The sequence below is a fragment of the Podarcis bocagei genome, assembly GCF_964188305.1.
Source record: "Podarcis bocagei genome assembly, chromosome: 1".
Classification (NCBI taxonomy): domain Eukaryota; kingdom Metazoa; phylum Chordata; class Lepidosauria; order Squamata; family Lacertidae; genus Podarcis; species Podarcis bocagei.
Genome location: NC_138125.1, coordinates 90,969,965 through 90,993,622, shown reverse-complemented (window position 1 = coordinate 90,993,622; position 23,658 = coordinate 90,969,965). Strand labels below are relative to the sequence as shown.

General features: G+C 44.7%; 1 protein-coding gene across 1 annotated transcript; it reads right to left on the bottom strand.

The window, feature by feature from the left end:
* Window positions 1–1,345: 1,345 nt before the first annotated feature.
* Window positions 1,346–23,643, bottom strand: PECR (peroxisomal trans-2-enoyl-CoA reductase). Its single transcript, XM_081197366.1, has 8 exons — window positions 23,491–23,643; window positions 21,191–21,324; window positions 9,566–9,731; window positions 8,108–8,189; window positions 6,497–6,593; window positions 4,443–4,550; window positions 3,049–3,160; window positions 1,346–1,881 (listed from the first exon to the last, which is right to left on the bottom strand). The coding sequence occupies exons 1-8, from the start codon at window positions 23,624–23,626 to the stop codon at window positions 1,793–1,795; spliced, it is 924 nt and encodes a 307-aa protein (XP_081053492.1). The 5' UTR covers window positions 23,627–23,643; the 3' UTR covers window positions 1,346–1,792.
* Window positions 23,644–23,658: the final 15 nt, after the last annotated feature.

Genomic DNA, 23,658 nt, shown 5'->3' with positions numbered 1-23,658 from the left:
CCAGCATCTGGCTTTATCAGCAAAGAGCGTAAGTGAAGATCCCTCATGTGTCTTCAATTATGAATGTTCCCATTATCACTTTTTGGAGCTTCTCTGGACTGCTTAAGAAAGACAAACAAGCCAGTCCTTCCTGAAGCACTGTGGGCCACAGTAGGCAGGGAAATAACAGAAGAGTCACTAAAGGGTTCCTTAATAGGTTGCTGATGTTTGTTCTCGTCAAAGATTGAATTAAATGCAGCCACCCTACACCAAGGCAATCTGTTAATTACGTTTTCCAGAAATACAGTAACCTACTAACTGTCTTTTATGGTTATAAATCTGGTCTATCAGTGAAGGATAGTACACATCTGAGTAGATCAAAAGGCATCATTGGTGTGCAGGTGAACTTCAAAAGCGACGTGGATGTTCAAATAAATGAGTATTTCCTTGCTAACAAGACAGTTCATAAACTGATAGATATCCGTTGTTCAACAGTGTTTGCAAAGGGTGATGCAAACTTCCTAACTGTCACAACAGCGGTCAATTATGAAAAGAAGATGCACTGTTATCAGGGAAGAAAAGGATATTCCATTCCTTTTTTTGCTACTACACTTCCGCCTAGAGGAAAATGAGGACTCCCAAGAACCAATGTTTAGATACTAAACATTTAAATTTGTGCAGTAACTTGGCATTGAAACTACCCCTTCAAAGTATTACACTCTGGCAGGATGACGTTTTGCTAATTTTCTTTTTTATTTGGCAAAATAAATATATAAAATGCAATTCATTAAAAGCAAGGAACTGCAGCTAACATGAGCTTTCCCCTTATAGCTCTAATGATTTTTCTTCCCCTTGGGTTCTGGTAATTGCAGTGATAATGAAGTATCCATATTTCAGTTCTTCATCTGCCACCTCTCCTCTTCAGCTCCTTTGTGGGGGGGAAATGTTTCTGGACAACTTCTCTAATCACTAGAATTAAGTCAGTATGATGGCTATGGCACATACCAGCCTGAAGGCTTGCAAATCAAACTGTCTAAGACAAGCAGTGCTAGTTTAGAAAAATAAACTATCTTGCAACACGTCAAAGTGCAAGTAGATAAACAGGTACCACTACAGCGAGAAGGTAAACAGCGTTTCCGTGCGCTGCTCTGGTTCACCAGAAGCGGCTTAGTCATGCTGGCCACATAACCCGGAAGCTGTACGCCGGCTCCCTCGGCCAATAAAGCAAGATGAGCGCCGCAACCCCAGAGTCAGGGGTCCCTTATGGTCAGGGGTCCCTTTACCTTTTTTACCTAAAGATGTTTTCAAGTGGCAGTTAGTACCCATGCTGCCTACTCCCACTGAAGATAAAACACAACTTTGAACATAGATACAAACCACCAGTTTATTGTGCACCAACATCTCTCATCTCTGGGAGCTGTGCCAAAGACTCTTATGGCAGAAGTGAGTAATCAATGCATGGCAATCAGAAAGGCTGTGATGATAGCAAGCTACAGAACTTGGACCGTAATTCACTTCAGCACCTTGTTAATGCAGCATATGTACGTGATTTAGTGAGCAGAGCTTAGAGTGCAAATTGCAAAAGCAGAAGTCATGAGAGATGCATTTACCCTTTTACATCAAAGCCAGCAGCAGCACATGTTGACAGTTGTTTGGTTCTGGAGGACTTTCTTCAGAGGAATCATAAGAAGAAAACTAAGGCACAGTTTGTTACCCCAGTGGGGCTGTGATCCTCAAGATTGTAGTCAATTACTGAAAGGCAGCATTTATCCACTGACAGGCATGGAAGGGGGCTAACCCCATTTCTTTTGTTTTACAGCTTTGACAAAGCTTTTCCTGAAAGTATCTTCTTGAGTGCTTTGGCATTATCTCCATCTGGTGCAGGTGGCCATCTATTATGATCTGTGGGAAAGGATACAATAAGACAGTTACCTTCAAAAGCTAGTAGCTGCTTCATCTCACCTTAACCCAGCTAGATCTCGATGAGCAGCTCTCTTAAAGAAAGAAAACTTCCTTTAAGTGTAAAGCACCCTTTCCCAACCTGGTGCCCTTCTGTTGTTTTGGGCTACAATTTCTATCAGTCTCCACCAGCATGGCTAATGATAATTATAGTCCAAAATAAATAGTGATACCAGGTTGGGGAAGACTGGGCTAAAGGAAATGCTCCCCAAACACCCTTTTATTGAATTATTTCCAAAAAATATCATGTTACATATCTACAGTGATCCAAATTACAGCACTGTCTTTCCAACATGTATAGGAAGAGATCCTAGGAGAAAAAGCTATGGCCCATGCATTAGTTTTGTTCATTTCGGCTGAAAAATCTTCCAAACACCAAAAAGGCAAACTATATTTCTACAGATCTTTAGTCAGCCTTGGATTCAGCACATGAAGATCTGGGAAAAACTAGATGTGACATTGTTAAGTAAAGGGTTATTTGTCAAAATAATGGAAAATCATTACCCCCTTTCTTCCCCCATTCACTTCTTCCACCTCATAATCTCTATGACAGCAGTGTTTCACACCGAATGTAACTGACCTATAGAAAGGACTCTATGAACTGAGAACAGAGACATTGTATGTATCCTTGTTGTCTATTAAAATCCTTCAAAAAATTTTTATAAAAAGGTTGCTTCTTGTTGTTTATAAGACAGCTATATGACAATTCAATAACTGAGGTTGAGGTAATCCCAAGAGTGTTTTTACCAATCCCATTCCAATGTCATGAGATTTAAGGCGGCCATGGGTTAAGACTAGAACCTTTCAGTTAAGGCTGTTGAGCATATAGTTTAGGGAGGAAAGCATTCAGGGTTCACAGCACCACTTGCCCAAGACTGGCTAGTATAGAAATCCTTTTATTACAGTGAGCTGTATTACTCTACAATCCCAGGCTGGACCTAAAAAGACTCACAACTAAATTATCAAGCTACTGCAAAGCTGACAATAAACTATGATAAAACTGAAGTGTTGATTTCCACAAAAGAGTGTAAGATATCTAAACAGGCCCTGGGTGGGCATATAACTGAACAAGCTGTTAGAAAGTAGTTTTTAAAAAGCAGGGTTTTTTACCTGGTACTTCCCATGGGGAACTATATATGCTCTGCCCACCATCAACCTTCACAGTTTCTCCAGTGATAAAAGAGGCAGCCGGAGACAGCAGGAAACACACCAAGGGTGATACCTTATAAAGATTTGAAACATTTACTTATGTGAATTACAGGTGTTCAATGCCTGCCATGCCATAGCACTTTTCAAAAATGCAGGCAAGGCTTCATGCATTCATCACAACAAAGGCAGTAGTGTATAGATTCTGCCCTACACATGTGCAAACATATGCATTTGTATGTCAAAAGCATGGTGTCAATGCACACTGATAAGCATGTAGGGTGCCACCAGCCCTGCATGTGTCCACTGAATGCACATTTCTGAAAAGGGTTCCTGTTAGCTTCCTATTTGAAGGTGATTCTTAGAGCAGAAGTCATTACTGATCAATTACAGAAGATTACTGACCAGTGGTCCACATGAATATATTACTAAATACAAAATGTTCAAGTCAAAAAGAAAATGCTTGGTATTTTACTGTCCATAAATATTATATCATTTCAATGCTTTGCTGGCTTGGATATGTCAGCGGAACGATCCATTCCAAAAGTGCTCAAAAATCACCTTCAAAACTGAACAAGGTTCTATGATAAACTGCACATTCAAAAGTTCTGCAAGTTCAACCAGCAGGCTTGCAATGTGGTGTTTGCTCCTACTGTGGAGTGGATGGTACATACAACATAATTATAGCATAATCAGGATACCTATTTTAGGTTTATACAATGCCAGGCACATAGCTTGCCCTTTAAAGAGTACTCTAATAATAATTTTTTGTATGAACATATTAGTTAGTGGTATGCATCTTCAAATATCTTACTCTTTGAAATTTAGGGTGTTCTTTCCAGTGTCATGAAATTCCTCTTTCCAATGCAATAGCACCATTTCCCCTTAATGCATTAGTTATTCTATGAGAGGCCTGAAGGACTGTATTTGGCCCTTGCTGACCTATCCCTGTTCACACACATGCTGATCAGGAGTACCACTGAAAACCATCTCCCACAGCAAGGCTATTTGCACTACTTTGTGCAAATGTTGTGTACGGGGGGGGGGGGAAATCATACACACACACACACACACACATATTATATATATAAATAAAATTACATATACTCCACCCATCCTGCCAGGCCACCCCAGCCACTCTGGGAGGCTTCCAAAAGGATATTAAAAACACATTAAAATATCAAACATTAAAAACTTCCCTAAACAGGGCTGCCTTCAGATGTCTTCGAAAAGTCAGATAGTTGTTTATTTCTTTGACATCTGGTGGGAGGGCGTTCCACAGGGCGGGCACCACTACCGATCATCTGGAAAGACCCACAGTGCTAAAAGGTAACTTTTAGGTTGAAATACTGTAATACCTCTTCAGGAAGTCCTAATCTCTTGGCAGGAATTTTTTGGACATAGTTTCTAAAAAGTTCTTCACCATCTTTGTAATGTGCAACAGCAGTTTCTGAAAATATCACTCCCTATGAAGAAAAGGACAGATTCACAGTCAGACTACATTAATGCTTAACACAGTAACATTGAACCCTCTACACTGAAAAGCAGGTGCTCATTAAGAGCTACACGGTTGGGGAGGGGGGATAAAAACAAATTCCAGCTCTTATTCAAAATCTTGGCTCTTTACCTTGCTTACAATTCCCTCAATAAATAGGGCTGTGCATATGCCACAATTCCCAACGCAACATTCTGTTCTTGTGTGGTGCAGGATTCACCCTGAGGAAAAACCACTTTAATGGCAACTGAGACTGACGGCCCAATATTCCTCATCCACTGTATAATGTATTTAAATTGTTTTATTGGTATTATTGTTTGCATGGCAGTTTTAAAACTTTTTTTAACCATTTGTATTTTCTTGATTATGTGTACTTTCCAACGGTCTCCTGCAGAAGGAAGGATGCGGTAGAATGATAATAAATATTTTTTTAAAAAAAAACACCAAGCACACGCACCAAAAAGCATAGTTTCTATTCCTTGCAGCTAAATTGTTCTCTCTCCTTTTGGCTTAACAGCACTTATTATTTGAATCTTTTATAAACCACTCAATCTCTGTGAAGAGTTGCATCATGATATTTAGGCATGTACCAAAGTAATTTTTGCTTAAGACAGCTTTCCCCGAAGTGTGACCCAGTCATTCAAGGAAGACACATTGTATATCTATAGAAATTGTTTTGGGAGCTTGCATTTTATCACATTTCTATACTGTTGTACAGTGGTGCCTCGCAAGACGAAATTAATTGGTTCCGCAAGTTTTTTCTTCTTGCGAGTTTTTCGTCTTGCGAAGCACGGTTTCCCATAGGAATGCATTGAAAATCAATTAATGCGTTCCTAGGGAAACCGCTTGCCAGGCTGGCGGTGCGGAGAAGGGCTTTTCTCCGCACCGCAAGCCTTCAGGACAGGTACGGGAACAGAGGGGAAGGCGTGCAGCGCTTTCCCTCTGTTCCCGGGGCTTGCGTGGGAGGAGGGTTTTTCCTCCCCGCCGCCAACATTCAGAACAGCATTCTGAATGTTGGCGGTGGGAAGGAAAACCCTCCTCCCACCCCAAGTCTTCAGGAAAGCCATCCGATGCCGCGCGGCAGGAGGAGGCGTCCCCCCCCCCCGCCCAGCATCGGAGCTTCGTTCCGATGCCGCGCGGCGGGAGGAGGCGTCCCCCCCCGCCCGGCATCGGAGCTTCGTTCCGATGCCGTGCGGCGGGAGGAGGCGTTCCCCCCGCCGCCCGGCATCGGAGCTTCGTTCCGATGCCGCGCGGCGGGAGGAGGCGTTCCCCCCCCCCGCCCGGCATCGGAGCTTCGTTCCGATGCCGCGCGGCGGGAGGAGGCGTTCCCCCCCGCCCGGCATCGGAGCTTCGTTCCGATGCCGCGCGGCGGGAGGAGGTCCGAGGACAGTGGGGAAGACGCGCTGCGCTTCCCCGCTGTCCCGGAGATTTCCCTATGGGCTGTCGTCTTGCGAGGCAAGCCCATAGGGAAATTCGTTTTGCGAAGCGCCTCCAAAACGGAAAACCCTTTCGTCTAGCGGGTTTTCCGTCTTGCGAGGCGTTCGTCTTGCGGGGTACCACTGTAGTTTGCTTTGGCAGCTTCAGTCTGTGAAGCAGCTTATAAATTTGTGAAAGAAAGAAAGAAAGAAAGAAAGAAAGAAAGAAAGAAAGAAAGAAAGAAAGAAAGAAAGAAAGAAAGAATCGTCCTCCATTTCCATATCCTAAGACCCATCCCAAACCCTGGATGCTATTAGTAGGTTTAACTACAAAAACCCTTAATAGACTCAAATAATTATGACCAAATGCGCAGCTGGTAGGGAATTATCTTATTCTATCTCAGCTAAACCAAACTAAATGATCATTTTACAAATTTGTACTAATTTGACTCTTCCCTTACAGGCACCAAAGCTGGTCTGGTCACATGTTTCTGTCACCTACCGGGGAAACAGAGTTAATTCTCACGCCACTGCGGGCCCACTCGGTGGCTAGGCTTTTGGTCAGGTTATCGACTGCGGCTCTTGCTGCACCACTGTGTCTGTGAGGGAAGGAAATTTTAAAAGGGCAATATTATCTTCCATCAATAAATAGACATGGGGTATGTGGCAGCTCCATCAAGACTGGATGCTTTGAAGTAACTATAGCGACACCTAGCAAGCCTAACTAGGTTCACACTCTGACAAGCAGTCATCCAATCAAACAAATCCAAAACAAATCTCAGCAGAACAGGGCAGTCAAGTTAGCAATATCTGACATTCTAGAAGCTTAATTGCAAACTCAATGCTAACACAAACAATGAACAAAGCCTGGCTGAAGGCCTGCAGTAAAAAAAAATTTCAATATTTTGTGTTTGTCCAATTATTCCAGCCCAACGAAAAGCTCACAATGTTAATAGCATTCTGTATGACTCATCAAATTATAAACAACAAGTTATAGAAGTATAGGCAATGACTGAGAAAAAAGCATGGCTTACAGAAGACTGAGACTTCTGAGGTGCAAGGTTGTTAATAAAATTGTACTTTGCGCTTCCGGACATCTCAGTCTTCTGTAGGAACTTTGCAGAAACAACTTCCAGTACAAAAACAGAAGTCGGTATGGTGCCCTGTCCTTTCACTATGTTTATGAGAGAAGTCCTCTTGAACTAAACTGCAAATGCATGAGAAGTTATGTCATTGGGGCTGTCTGAAGGCAGCCCTGTATAAAAGGTACCCCTGCCCATATGGGCCAGTTGTGTCCGACTCTAGGGTTGTGCGCCCATCTCACTTAAGAGGCCGGGGGCCAGCGTTGTCCGGAGACACTTCCGGGTCACGTGGCCAGCATGACGAAGCTGCTCTGGCAAGCCAGCACCAGCACAGCACACGGAAACGCCGTTTACCTTCCCGCTATAAAGCAGTACCTATTTATCTACTTGCACTTAAGGGTGCTTTCGAACTGCTAGGTGGGCAGGAGCTGGGACCGAAAGACGGGAGCTCACCCCGCCACGGGGATTCGAACCACAGACCATGCGATCGGCAAGCCCTAGGCGCTGAGGTTTTACCCACAGCGCCACCCGCAGCCCTGTATAGGGAAGTGTTTAATGTTCAATGTTTTATTATGCTTTTATCTTTGTTGGAAGCCACCCAGAGTGGCTGGGGCAACCCAATAAGATGGCAGATTACAAACAGGCATGTGCAAAGATGCACAGCTATATAGGCAGACCTCAGCTAGACTCATCGCACTGTCCCAGCAGAGGGACTCTGCTTTCCAGTTGGCCTAAGAAAAATGCAGCCTCTTCTTGTCTGTGACTGCTTCCTGCATTCCACTTTTTGTTCAAGAGCATTCTCAGGAAAGCCTTGCAGGTGACAATAAGTGAGGATCATAAGCACCGGCAATTTAGTCCCAAATTCCTCAAAGACTTCTGTTAAAATGGAATCTCAAGGAATGTGCATGTTAAATATTGGGAATCTGCTGTTCCATCTTGTTTTACCATTCAAATGCACACGACTACTCAGAGGGACAGCAGTTTAAGTGAAAGCAAGTGGACTGTGTATCGTATACGGATAGCAGACTTACGACATGCCAGGAAACCCTTTCCACATATCAGCCACGATGTTGACAATAGCACCTCCGTGATCCTGCATCCAAGCATTGTACACTGGGTAGACACATAAGAATGGCCGTGAAGGCTTTTACATTGCCAGATAAATGGTGTACAAAGATTACAGTAAACACATGAGTGGAATGAAATCTGTCTCAAGCCTTATTTCCATAGCCTTAGAAAACTTGACAAAACCAGTTGCTCAGAGGTGGAAGCAGCAATGACATTAAACCCAAATATTCACCTGAGAATCACAACTGAATGCACATCTTATAACTCTATTGATATTTATCTGTACTGTATAACACAAAACCACAGCTCAGTGGGACAGCGCATCTGTTGCATGAAGGTTTCAGGTTCAAACCTTGGCATTTCCAGAAAGGGCTGGGAAAGTCTCCTTTGTGAAATCCTGGAAAGTCATTGCTAGTCATTGTGCAGGCAAGACTAGCTGCACCAAGTCTGACTCAGTGTGAGGCAGCTTTCTGAAGGATACCTGTCCATCTTGCTACCAATTCGTCTACTACTTCCTAAGAAAATGGCTCCAACTAGTTAGGCCTGATGACCCAGGCACAATGTTTCTAGGCAAGTATGGAGAACTAGAACTGACAGCACTTTTGGACAATCCAGTGTTTGCTCCAGCCCCCACCTCCTTTCCTTCTAGAAAAAACTGCTCTGGAGCCTTAAGGAAGATCCTGCTGCCTCACCTGTCACCCACTATTTCTTAGTGCCAAAAACAGCATCAGTGTTCAAATGTAAATCTATCATCTAGTCAGTAGGTATCTGCAGACATGGAAAAAAATTGTCAAAGAATCCCCTTGCTTCTCCACCTCTAGTTGTAAATTAGTCAAGGGGAGAAACTACTTGTCAGGTCTCATGGTTTGACCTGGGGTGTCAGATTTCAGCCTGCTTCCCAGGGTTTGAAGGGGGAAACGAGTTGAGATTCCTGCATTGCAGGGGATTGGACTAGATGACTCTTGGGTCCCTTCCAACTCTAAGATTCTACAAAAACAGAATTTCAGATTGAGGACCAAAAATCAAGGCAGCAGGCTATTGTATCATTGGCTCAAGAGGCTTCATCCTGCTACCACTGCCCCATATCTGTCAACCTCCAACCTAAGGCAGCATCCAGACTCTCTTAGCCCCCAACCTTTCCTCCTTGCATCTCAGGGTCTGCGCTTCAACAGACCTGGCAACCCAACTTTCAACTGAACCTAGTTAGCAGTGACAACTTAGCCTGGAGTCCTTTAATAACCTGCTGAGCCCAGGAAGAACCCCAAAGTTCTCTGAATGTCTGATTATAATGCTTCTGGGGACAACAGAGCAAGAACATGCCATGGCAATGATAAAGAGACTGAACTGCTATACGGGGAAAGCAGAGGGAGAGTTCTTCTGATGGCTTAGTTACTTATTTCCTGTGTACACCAAGTGCTCACCTGCTTTACAGCAGTAGAAGGTCCCAGTCAAGTTAGTTTCAATCACAGCATTCCAGCCTTTTGAACTAATTGCTTCTGCTGGGCTGGGAAACTGGCCTCCCCCATTGTTGACCAGGAAATCTATCCTCCCATGAAGGTCCAATGTTGATTTCACCAGTGCCTCTACCTACCAATAGTAAAAAAAAAAAAAGTTGAATGATAAGTCTGCACACAGTAACCTTTTAGCGTTAGTCATTTCTACATTAATTACTCAAGCTTGCCCAGAATAAAAACAATTGGTTGTTTTGTAGTGGTTTCTTTTTGTATTTTGTATATGTTGTATATTTCTCTTGCAAAAAAAAGGTTAGGGGCTGGTAAAACAGTGTGAACACTAAAGAAATCACAACATTGCAGCCGGAGGTATAATGTCCACTGGAACCTCCTAAAAATAGACTTTTAGATCTAAATTATAGAACGTCTCAGAGAACTTTCACAATCCTACAAAATTTAACATATAGTAACAGCTGACTGACATGAGCATCTTGTCTAACACAACATGTGTGAGGGGATGATTAGCTGCTTGTGCGTAAAAGCGTACTCCCTCAGAGTTTGTGCGGCTCCACAAACCTCTGTGCGTGACAGAGCTCCTCAGACATGTCTTCTCTAGTCACTCGTAGAGTCTGACAGTGGCTGCCGGCGGAAGCGCTTCCAGCAAAGAAGCTCCTTGACGGAAACGCGTCTCCTGGATTCACGGCGTGACAGTTTCCGGCGAGGCATGGGTCTCCCCACGGGCGCCTCAGATACTTCCCCACTGTTCTCACTGGAAGCGTCTCTGAGCCCTCCCTCCTGCTCGCATTCCCTCAGAGATTCACTCCTCCCCCTGCTGGTCCCTGCCTCAGCTGTTGAGTCTCTTTCTTCCTCCCTGAGACCCTCCACCACCTGATGCTCCGATGGCAGTTCCCTGACATCCACCTCCCCTCCAGGGCCCCCCTCACCCCCTCCCATTTCCTCTCCTCTGGGAGATGAAGGGTAAAAACCCCGAAAAGAATCTTCTTCATCTTCAGACGTCTCGAACAATTCCCTCCATCGATCGCCGTCCTGGCTCGCTGAATCCTCCTCCTCCTCGGAATCTGTGAACCCCTCCAACTCCTCTTCTTCGTCGGTGGTGGCAAAGTATTTCCTCCGGAACCTCGCTACGGGCTGAGGTTTACGTGGGAACCTCTGATGAAAAGTTTCTATTAAAACTTCGTCATTGACATCCTCTGCCCTAACCCAGGTGTTTTCCGACTCCGGTTCCCCTTCCCACATTACCAAATACTCTACTTGATCTCCCTTCCACCTGGAATCGAGGATCTCCTCAACCTAGTAGCTGTGTTCCTTCTCCTCCATTGCTGGCCCCCTAGTGACCCTCCCTTCTCTGTCTCCTTTATACGGTGACAGCAACGACCTGTGGAAAACTGGGTGCAGCTTCATGTGGTTCGGTAACCGGAGTCTGAAAGCCACTGGGTTGACCTGCTGCGTGACTTCAAATGGACCCAGCCTTTTGGGTCTTAACTTCTTACAACCCCCTTTGAATGGTAACCCTTTGGTTGACAGCCACACCTGGTCCCCCACCCTAATGGTTTCACCTTCCCTTCTGTTTTTGTCTGCCTGCCTCTTATATTCCTCCTTAGCCCTGTTTAAGTTAAGTTGGAGCTGGCGATGGATCGCTTCCATTTCTTCAACGAACTGTTCTGCAGCTGGAACGCTCCAGTTCTCCCCTTCCCCCCCTGGGAAGGCTCGGGGATGGCACCCGTGATTAGCCAAAAAGGGGCTCATTCCCGTGGACACGTTCTCTGCATTGTTGTAGGCAAATTCTGCCAACGCCAGCTTCTCCACCCAATCATTTTCTCTGTCATTCACATAACTTCTCAAATACTGCTGGAGGACACCATTAGCTCTTTCCGCCTGCCCGTTGGTTTCTGGATGACGGGCAGTTGAGAAATTAACTTCAACATGCAGTAAGCTCATGAGCTTCCTCCAGAACCTGGAAGTAAATTGTTTCCCTCGGTCTGAAACCACCCTCAAGGGGGCGCCATGCAACCTAAACACATTTTCTACAAACAATTTAGCGGTTTCTTCTGCTGTGACCGCATGTGAGCAGGCTATGAAATGGGCCATTTTAGTTAACAGGTCTACCACAACCATGATGGCTGTTTTCCCTCTAGACCTCGGCAGATCAGTCATGAAATCTATTGCCACTGTTTCCCATGGTCTTTCAGGTGTGGGTAGTGGTTCTAATAAACCTGCCGGTGCCCGCCTCTCCCCCTTGGCTCGTTGGCATTGGTCACACCCTCTCACATACTCCCGCACATCTTCCCTGACCTTGGGCCACCAAAATTCCCTGGTAACCAGCCACATGGTTTTGTGTTGCCCAAAATGCCCTGCTGTGGGGCTATCGTGCAGTTGCTTGAGTACCTTCTCCCTTAATTCCCCTTCAGGTATATATAACGCTCCCTTGTAGTACAACGCCCCGTTTCTCTCCTCAAAACCCCCGGGTTTGTCTCCCTCCCTCCTGAGACCCCTGAGTTTGTCCTGGGCGTATTCATCATGCACTGTTCCCTCTACCAATTCCCTTTGCCCCACCAATACCGCCCCACACACCCAGCGGTCTTCTGGAATGACATGTGTCTCTTCGGGTGCCCCCTCCCCCTCCAAATATTCGGGTTTGCGTGAGAGAGCGTCCGCCCTAACGTTCTCTGGGCCTGGCACGTAACATATCTCAAAGTTAAATTTGGAGAACTCCTGGGCCCATCTCAACTGCCGTTGGTTGAGCACTCGCGCAGTTCTCCAGTACTCTAGATTCTTATGGTCCGTGCACACTTGCACCTTATGTTGTGCCCCAATTAGCAGGTGCCTCCATCTCCGGAAAGCCTCATGAATAGCAAGAAGCTCCCGGTCGTACACCGTGTAGTTCCTCTCGGATTTGTTCAGCTTTCGCGAAAAGAAGGCACACGGTCGCCACTCTGACTCCTCCTTCTCCGGCTGCAGAAGAAGCACCGCCCCTATGGCTCTGTCAGATGCGTCTGTTTCGACCCTCAGCCTTTTTTGTAAATCGACATGCAGAAGTTGTTCTTCAGAGGCGAAGGCCCTTTTCAGTTCCTCAAACGCTCGTCCCGCCTCCGCCGTCCAAACAAACTTCTTTTTACTGCTGAGACAGTCCGTAATGGGCGCCGTCAGGTGGGCGAAGTTTCGGATGAACTTACGATAAAAGTTCCCAAACCCTAGGAACCTCTGCACATCCTTCTTGGTTTTGGGTGTTTTCCATTCCAGCACTGCCTGAACCTTGCCGGGATCCATGGCCAATCCCTTGTCTGACAGGAGGTACCCCAGGAATTCCACCTCCTTGGTATGAAACTGACACTTCTCCAGTTTCACCCACAGCCTGTTGGCTCGCAGCCTGCTCAACACTTCTCTGACGTCTCTCACATGTTGCTCCTCATTCTCCGAATACACCAACACATCATCTAGGAAGGCGACGCAATTCTTGTAGAGCAAAGGACCCAGTACGTGGTTCATAAACGCTTGAAAACACGCTGAGCCTGCTTGTAATCCAAAAGGCATAACGAGATATTCAAATGCCCCCAAAGGTGTGAACATGGTGGTTTTCCATTCATCCCCTTTCCTTATACGTATCAGGTTGTACGCCCCCCTTAGATCCAGCTTTGTAAAAATCTTTCCCTTCCGCACCCTGGTCAAAATATCATCAATCCTGGGCATAGGGAAAGCCACTGGTTCTGTCACTGCATTTAACAGCCTAAAATCACATACAAGTCTCGGCTTGTTCGTGTTTTTTTTATCCACAAAGAACACTGGGCTACCTCCCGCTGCTTTGGACTCTCTGATGAAACCTCTCTTCAGGTTCTTGTCAATGAACTCTCGCAACTCCTGCATTTCTCTGTCTGACATGGCATACAACTTGCCTACAGGAAGCTGTGCTCCAGGGAGTAAATTGATCTGGCAATCAAAGGGTCTATGCGGGGGTAGTTGGTCAGCTTCCTTCTCGCTGAACACGTCGCTGAGATCTGCATACTGTGGTGGTACCTTCACCTTCTCCATTACTTCAGTCCCTGCTAGGGTGGCTTGGGCCCCTGCTGAACCCTTTTCCCCTTTGCAGTGTTCTAAGCAATGTGCTGAACCAAAGGAAACCACTCTTTGATGCCAGCCCACCAGCGGATCATGTAGCGCTAGCCAGCTCATCCCCAAAATAATGGGAGCGCCTCCCAAGGTGGCCACATTAAATGCTATCAGTTCTGTGTGCCTTGCCACCCTCATTATCATTGGGACGGTCTGCAAGCTGACTCCTCCTCCCAACAACTCCCTGCCATCGATCGTGGTCACCTGCAGGGGGTTGCTTAAAGGGATAGTCTGTATCTGGTGTTCAGCAGCAAACTCCTTGCTCATAAAATTGCAGGAGCTGCCTGAGTCCAACAGCGCCTTTATTTTTAGGGGGTGTCCATTTTGCAGCTCTAGCGACACTTCAATCACTAGAGCAGGTTGAGGTGCTTCTGGCACGGGCACTTTCACTGCTCTTTGGCCTGGCTGCAGTGCCCCGACTGTGGCAACCAGGCGTTGGCTTTTACCTGCTCTGTTTCTCCCTGCTCTCCTCCCTCAACAGCTCCCACCATCCCTTGCCATTCCTTCCTCTGGGGGCAGACTCTGGCAAAGTGGCCTGGCTGTTGGCAGAGGTAGCATTTCCGGGCGCCCTTTCCCTCCTTCTTAACCCCCTCACTGGGTTTTGAAAATGCGCGCGCGCGCGCTGTTCCGATTTCCATCGGCTCTGCAGGCGGGAAAGCTGGCTCAGGAATGTCTGGAATGCGGAACTCCTTCCAACGTTCCCCTCTCCCTTCCCGCCTCTCCAAGGCTCTTGCCTCCTGGCGCGCTCCTATGGTCAGCGCAGATTTGGTCAGCTGATCCATAGACACCGCCCTGGGGCTCCGGGACAGTTCATCTTTCACAGCCGAAGAAAGACCTTCTTCAAATAACATCTGAATGGGTGCCGCCGATAAATCCCAACCCAATCTGTGTACCAGCATGGTAATCCTTGGGGTCCCCCCCAAACTTCTGCACCAATCCTGGTACCTTTCTGGGGAACTGAGTGGCTCTCCCCTTCTTGTCTGCATCCTGAGCCCTTCTCTCCTCCAGCCTCGCCGTCTGCAGCGCCAGTTGGACCTCCAACGCTCGGTATCTGTCTTCCAAGCTTGGACCAGTCCCAACCCCTGCTCCTCCGGTGCCGGCTGGGTCGCTCATGATGCTTTCTCCTGCACAGGCAGCGTACAGAGACTGTCAGACTGCTGTGAGGGGATGATTAGCTGCTTGTGCGTAAAAGCGTACTCCCTCAGAGTTTGTGCGGCTCCACAAACCTCTGTGCGTGACAGAGCTCCTCAGACATGTCTTCTCTAGTCACTCGTAGAGTCTGACAGTGGCTGCCGGCGGAAGCGCTTCCAGCAAAGAAGCTCCTTGACGGAAACGCGTCTCCTGGATTCACGGCGTGACAGTTTCCGGCGAGGCATGGGTCTCCCCACGGGCGCCTCAGATACTTCCCCACTGTTCTCACTGGAAGCGTCTCTGAGCCCTCCCTCCTGCTCGCATTCCCTCAGAGATTCACTCCTCCCCCTGCTGGTCCCTGCCTCAGCTGTTGAGTCTCTTTCTTCCTCCCTGAGACCCTCCACCACCTGATGCTCCGATGGCAGTTCCCTGACAACATGAAATGACATTCCTAACAATGCCATGAATAATACTGCAAAGAATGAATAAAAAGAGCTTTTCTGCAATAAAGGATATTAGAATAGTTCTTTTATATCTAATCCTGGAAGTAGTAAACATGCATCCTCAAATGTACCTAAACCTTAGTTAGGTAGATAGAGACTTTATGGTGCAGTGGCAGCACTGATAGAACAAACAAGCAGCCTTTAATAGTCTATTTAAGTCATGTGTGAAACAGTCTTTTGCCAGCAGGCAGGTCTTGCTAGTTCCCAAGGTCATCAAGGGAGGACAACCAATCTGTTGTATTTTATGAATGAAAACAGCAGCATGCAAATTAATGCATTCCCAAAGAATGGAAGCAAGGCCCACTTGGCACAGATAGAAGAGCAGAGTTCAGAGAGAAGCTGGGTGAGCATTTCTGAGATTTTAGACCACCCTTGCTCATCTTGGTGCCCTGTAGATGTTTTAGACTACAACTCCCATCAGAAGATGAAACTAAAGCCCAGAAGATGAAACTAAAGCCCAGAAGATGAATCTAAAGCCCAGAAGATGAAACTAAAGCCCAGCAGTAAGTAAGAAAGCATGCAGGTGGGGGCTGACTGATGGCACTCTAAGGTGGTAGGACAGCGCCCCATTTGCTCTAATGGACCAACTTCCATGTTGCTCTTCCCTTTTCAACTCCATTGAAAAGTTCTTTTTAGGGCAGACTTGAAAAAGCGATTTCATTCCCCTCTTAATCCAATAGCACCAGTTTTCTTCCCACCTCCCCACCTGTGTCCCGAGTTTCAAATTCACCTCTGACCTTCAGAGCATTTGGCAAAAGCTCTTAAAAATTGAGGATTAAAAATAAGGCTGTTTTCTTGCCTTAATGAAAATATATTTGTGCTTTAAAGAATAATGCATTGCTACATAGAAGTTATTCTTCCCATCCAATCAGTTTGTGTGTCCCCTTTCCGCTATCTGTGCCCATGGTCTTCACAAGGATCCAAGGGGCCTGGATCCCTGCCAAGCAGAAGATGGAAAAAATGCTAATCCAGCAGCATCCTCAGCTACCCAAAACTAGTAATGGCAACATTCTGCTGAAGTGGCAGAGTCACAGTCTATACAGCCCTGTCAAAGAAAAGTGAAATGCCATTCTTGAATATTTAGCAAGGCATGTACAGCAGGTTCAATTCTTTCAGCATAGATTTTGTGCAGAATCAGACCAGCAGTCTTGCAAAAATGCAAGAAAAAATCCTTACATTTTTGTAAGAAGAAGTTTTATAAATGCGTAATATTTGTTTATAATGATGCCTAATACTAGGCAATTTGCTAGGCTCATAGCTAAGGGCTGCTTCAGGTGTTACATCATAGGTATAAATTCATACCTGTGCACTCCTTTTAAAAAGAGGCATGCAATCTGGGAATCTGAATACAAAGATTAAGAGCTGAATTAGCTCAAATTGACAAGAAAGTGTGTGCAACTCTTCTAGAAAAACAAGAGCCATATATTACTAAAATGTTTCATTTTGGTATATCATTTGAGGAAATGATAATCATGGAAACATACCCTACAGAATATATCACAGGGTGGTGACCCCAAAACTGTCTTTTTCTATAATCATCTCTGTACTGTGGAATTCCCTACCATCTGCCATATGTGAAGCATTATCCATCAGATGTTTCAGATTACTTGTAAATGCATATGTTTTGCCTGTGATTTCCCTAGTCCATAAGACTGGATCCTGATATTACATAATTCCTTTTTTTAATCATACTGTTTTACTGATTTTGTTGTATGTCTGTTTTATGATACCTTTTCAATTTTTTTAGGTTGTAGTTTTGTACACAGCTTTGAGATCTTTAGACAATGAGATGAGGAAGAACCTTATGTACTGGTAAATTAAAAAATGGCGCTTTTTTTACTTATATTAAAAGAGGCTGTAAGGGGGCAGCAGGGAAGGGGTAAGAGTGTGTTCAGGAGTTTGTTGTAAGAAGGGAGATAAATACGCTGCATATTCGCATATAACACATTCCAGGTATATGGAGAAGCCAGAGAAAAATCAGTATAGGTGAGTAACAGAACAAATATCAGAGCCCTATTAAGTAAGAACAGCAATTAACTCCAGTTGGAAAATGAGGAATCAAGAAATACAAAAGGGCAAGTCCATAAAGTAGCACATGAAAAAAGTAGATCACTCAACAGAATATTTATGGAGACAACCCTCAAGCACTAGACAAGAATGCCGCAACTCATACACAGGATTTGATATTTAATTAAGATTAGCTACAGCTGAATGCATTTCCCAGCACCAGTCTGGATAGTCAACCAATTACAAAACCCTGATTTAACAATGCATTTAGAAGAAAATCCAGCCTCTTCAGAGAGCATGCTACAAGAAACCTTTAAATCCACACACATACACACTCCCAGGCAGCAGAGTCCAATCACATTATACTGCAAAGCCACTCATAGCCACCGAATGAGAAGTACAGATAAAAGGCTGGGCTGTTTACAGAGTATTAAGGAATTATGCAAGCACTGCATGCTCAATATGGAGAGCCATATTAATGGTTAAGACCCTTCAGTAAATGTTTGACTATGAAACCATGAGCAGTGTAATCCTTCACATGACCACTCAGAAGGAAGCCTCACCGAGCTCAATGGGAGTTACTCCTGTGTAAGTTTGTTTAGGCTTGCAGCCTAAATTGCCTTGCTTAAGAAGAAGAAAAATCGCCCAGAGAGCATCACTCAGCCTTCCCCCATTAGCAAAAAAAAGGAGTATTTCAGAGAGCATAATGGGCTGCAGTCCTGCACCCTTCGACACCTTTATTCCATTGGGAATAAAGAATTACTACTAGATTTAGAAGTCAAACTTATGAATGGAAAAGACCTCCCTTCCACTCCGAGAGGAAGCTATTGTTTCAGGGTTTTTGGAGACTTGTAACAATGTATATAGCTAGACTTTGTACACTGTTGCAGCAGCACCCTCTTCAAAAGGAATTGTTATTAGACTGAAACAATTTAAACCGGATGAATGTAATCATTTATATGCAGAATTTGATATTTAATTATGATTAGCTATAAGATCACTAAACTAGTGAAAGCATGGTGTTTTCTTTCCATACTTCACAAGTAATTTTATAATAATACATGTAATAATAATAACACCATTATTTCACTAGTTTAGTGATCTTACAGCTAATCATAATTATAGCTAATCATTATTATTTATACCCCCACCCATCTGGCTGGGTTTCCCCAGCCACCAAAGACTATCAGCCCAATAGATACGATACCTAAGTGAAACCACTTCAAATACCAGATGTTGGAGACAAACAGGAAAGGGCTGCTACCTTCGTAGCTTGTTTGCAAGCTTCCCAAAAGTATTTAGCTGGCCACTACTGGAAACAGAACACTAAGCATTTGGTATCCGATCCAAGAGTTTTCTTATGAAATCTATGGCTTCCTCACTACTAGTAGGTAACACTATCTACAGATTTTGGTCCAAAGGCCTTTAGTTCCAACGACTCCTCTAAAAGCAGCAAGTATGAGATGGAAGGCTGTTCAGTTAAATAATCACAGGGAGCTCATCTCATCACTGCCATCTTATCACAACCCAGATACAATCTCCTGGTGCTGAGTGTGGGGTGGGCTGGAGAGAAAAGAGAACTGAGGTCATCTTTCCACATGACAGCATTTAATAGCTTTATGTTCTTTGTGTCAGGAGAGACAATCAAGCCTGGTAGGACTGGTGGCTACAGGATGTTGAACAGCCAAGAGACCCAGAGGGTACAATGCAGCATCACTGTATTCTTAACAAAGGAAACTGGCAGACTGCACAGCATTCAGGAGCCCTGTGCCAATAAGCAGAATTATTTATGAAAAAGAAAGCAAGGAGGCCCCTGAGGATAAAGATGAAGACTCTGAAACTCGCATTCAATAAATTATTCCCTAGATGCTTTACGTGAATCTCCTTTCGCTGATCAGGGAAACAGCCACTCCAGAAGCCCAGTTATGAAATAAATGGAAAGAGAAAGGAGTGGTTTAGGCAGAATGAACTAAAATAGAACCAAGGAAGGGCTATTTTTCATAGCAGGAACACTATTGGAGATGAAGGCAGAAGACTGACAATAGATGGTTCTTCTTCTATTATTATTATTATTATTATTATTATTATTATTACTACTACTACTACTACTACTATTGAAAAAGCAGAATTTGAAAGTGATATGACAGCTCTAACACCGTTGATTAATCATAAAGCATAGCTGGCTTCCTTATACAAAGTTGCTGTTGTTGTTTATTGAATTTATATACCACCCTATACCTGGAGGTATCAGGGCCGTTCACAGAACAAAATTGAAATATAAAGCCACAAAATATATAATCAAAATAAAAACTCAATGCCTACAGCTGACTGGCCATGAATCTGCAGGACTGCAAGTCTTTCCCAGCCTAACCTGGAGATGTTGGAGATTGAACATGGGATCTTTTGCATGCAAAGCACACATGCTTTACCAAGGAGCTACAGCCCTTCCCCTGAAACAGGAGTGAAAACCCGGGTCAAAGATGCAGTTTAGCATACACACTCCACACATTTGTATACACACACACACACAGGCTGGGAGCCTCAATGGCACCCCTCTGGAGCATTCACCCGGGGCAAAAAACCTGGCTAGCCCCCCAGTAGCTATGACACTGCTTATAATATCTAGTAATTTTTGAAGCACTACCAAATTTGGGTCTCTGGCTGTTTTTGGACTACAATTCCCATAATCCCTGGCCACTTGTCCTGCTAGCTAAGGATGATGAGAGTTGTAGTCCAATAACCGCTGGAGACCCAAGTTTGGGAAACCACGCAATACCATGACAAAAGAAACAAGCATCTGCAACCCTACTGCCTTCAACTCTCAAAAAAAAAACCCAGAGAAAATGTCTTCCCCCCAGCTCCAAAAGACATGTTACAAACAGGAAGGGCTCTGAAGGATTACCAGGAGAAATAGTGACCACCATCCACGGATTAGGAAACCAAGAAGCATATGCAAAAAGAAAGGAAATTATGACAAACGCCAAATCTTAAAAGTTTATTCATGAATGTGAGACAAATAATTCCAGATACACATGAGGTTTCAGACAGACCCAGATAGTGCATTGCAGTCTGAATTCTGAATAATTAAATGGTTCGTAGTGACAAAGGATAGTAAGATGCACACAAAAAACGCTTTAGAGTTAGCGAAAAGGAACATTAACTTTCCCCTTCCCACTGCTCTTTTACAAAGCCCTTCCCCAATTATTTTTTAAAAGTAGAACCAGCAACACACCTTAACAACATAAACAACTGGGTGTTACCACTTTCATAATCAGACTGGGTGACTCTTCTAAGCTACACGAAATAAAAAACTACAATGATTTAGGGAAAGCAACAATTTATCTTAGTCAAAGCAACAGCCAGGTTACATGTCTTCCTTATAAAACAAAGTCACCAAAAATAATTGGCCTTTCCCCCTTTTCTTTGGAATAATCCAGATGCACTGTTTAAGTCAAAGTGGCTGGCTTCTAGATCCAATCTCCAGATGCAAGCACCCACATGTCTACATTTCTCAATGCTTGCAAAATCTACATTCTTCAGAAGTCATTTCAACATTGGCAAAGGAGGCTGTTATTAGCGACGTACAACATTAAAGACAATTATGCAGCAAGATGTAAATCTTTTCCCATCACAGAGTACTACTCGTACAACAACCTCTTTGAAAAATACTGTGAACTACCAGCTGCTTTGGGATTCATTTGAATTAAGAGCGGCACAGAAATATAATAAATCAAATTTTGTATGTGTGTAATACACTCAAGGCAAATATTCTCCAGCAAACCAGTACACTAGTTGTCCACTCTACAGCACAAAAGTATTTTGTTTTTACCTCCTCTTCTTTGCGAATGTTGCACTGTACAGGGGTAACCTGGGCAGAAACTGTGGAAGGAATTTTGGCAGCTAGCTCGTTCGCTGCAGCTTTTAATCTGTCGAATTTGCGGGAGGCAATGACTACATTACAACCTGTCAAAAAAGAGGGGGGAAAGACATTTTAGACATTAATAGTCTTGCATTCATAGGCACAGCCAGGAGGGGCAGCTGCCCCCCCCAAATCAAGTAAATAAATAAAATACTTAATAAACTTACCAATTGTGTCACAGACAACATGGTTCTGCCCCCACCCTCCAAATCCTGGCTATGCCCATGGTTGCATTTTAGTAGAGGCAACAAGGGTCCTTGCTTAACAAATGGCACTGTACACAGACTGTGATAACCATCTTCAATCATGACTTTCTGGATTGTCAAGCATTTTTGGCAGTTCTGGAAGTCTGCAAAGTCAGATACCTGAAATGCTTCTATAAATTGTTATTTAAGCTTGCAAATTGTACCCCCCCCCCCTACTGAAGTGGAAAGTCATCTCACAGAAACTTCCTGAGCCAATGGTAGAATTTGAATTATAAGACATGAAATTAGTGTAGTGCTAACGACAACAGAAACAAGACCTCTTTGGATTACAAAGAACCACGCCCACCATCACTTTTTGACCTAGAAGTGCAGATATATGCACATGTGGTGGGAATGCACAGCCATTAAGGAATTTTGGAATAACATCTATAATGAATTTTAAAAGTTATTTAAGTTCTCATTTAAGAAAAAAACCTGAAAACTTCCTTCTAGGTATAACATCACCAGAAATTAATAAAGATGTTAGACCACTTTTATGTACACGACAGTAGCAGCCAGGATCTTAATTGCAAGAAACTGGAAAAGTGAGAAAACACCTACGATAAATGAGTGGCAGGTCCAAATGATAGAATATCTGCAGTTGGCCATGATGACAGCGAGAGTCAGAGGTTATCCAAAACAGAAAGTACATTCTAGTATTTCCAAAGCATGCTATTACACTCTGAATTAAACCAGAATGGGCAAATGATGGACATTTTATGGACATTTCATTTGATGAACAAATGAAGAAGTCTATCATTTGTGGCTTGGCTTCAGAATTTGCATGTACACACACCATGTGTTAATCAAAATGTGGTGTGTTTCAGTAAAACAACATTCAATGGCAAAAAGTTGCCCACCCTTAGTTTATGACTTCATTCATCTTTCAAGCCACAAACGAAGTACAGAATCTTCAGCAGCATATGAGTTAGTTTGGTATTTTAGTGCCTGCCCTACTTAACACACAAGTGACATGGCCTGATTCCCTGGTGTGACCCATGTAAAGCACATAGATATAGCCAGCTCTTTTTCAAACTGCCAATCACTTTCCCTACAGCTCAGTTATCCATCAGTTACAAGTGCAGCTTAGAGAATCAGAGTTCATTATCTGCCTTCCTGGTTTTGACATTACAGTATATATCACTGATTAACAAGAGACATTGATCCTCTAGGACAGGGGCCAAAGGGAATGATGAGCCAGTGTGGTGCGGCAGTTAGAGCGCTGGAATAGGACCAGGGAGACCAGGGTTCAAATCCCCACTCAGCCATGAAGGTTGCTGGGTGACCTTGGGCCAGTCACTGTCTCTCAGCCTAACCTACCTCACAGGGTTGTTGTAAGGATAAAATGCAAAGGGAGAAAAGTCTGTACACCACCTTGAGCACCTTGAATAAAAGATGGGATATAAATATAATCATTATAAATATATATAAAACAACTAGCTTATCAAGACACAGTAGGGGTTACTCTTCCTCTGAAGAAGCATGTACTGTACACAGCTTGGATACTGTGAATATTTCTGGATCCTTTGCTGTCACTTGAGGCTCAGGTGGTCTCTGTCCCACAGAGTGCCTTCCACCAGCTTTAGCTGGGGGGGGGCCTATCTGGACTATGGTAGCTTAGCTGCTCTAGGAACCTCTAGGTTAGATTACTGCGATGTGTTATATGCAGGACTGCCTCTGAAGAGGGTTTGAAAATTTCAGGTACTGCAAAATTTGGCAGCCTGCAAGCCCCTGGCTACGCCCCTGGGAGGCTACACCTGTTGAATTCCTGCCAGTCCTGTTGAAAACAAGGAAGGAGAAGACACAGGGCAGCCCAAGTCTACCACCAACCCGCTATTTCCTCCCGAGGGGACGTGTGAATGCGTGCGCGCAGCGAGGGTACCCCGCTTGGTTCCCTCCCGATTTTGGGGGAGTCCCCGGGGGCTTCCCTTTGGTTCTTTCCCCTTCGGATCGCCCCTTGCCCACCGAGCTGCAGCAGGTCGGCGGTGATGGCCTTGCCGATGCCGGTGCCCCCACCGGTCACGATGGCCACCCGGTTGCGGAACAGCCCGGACGCCAGAAAGCGACCCCCGTAGCTGCCACAAGACGCCGCCGCCGCCATCTTGGTCTCAAGAGATCCAAGGTCTCCAAAGC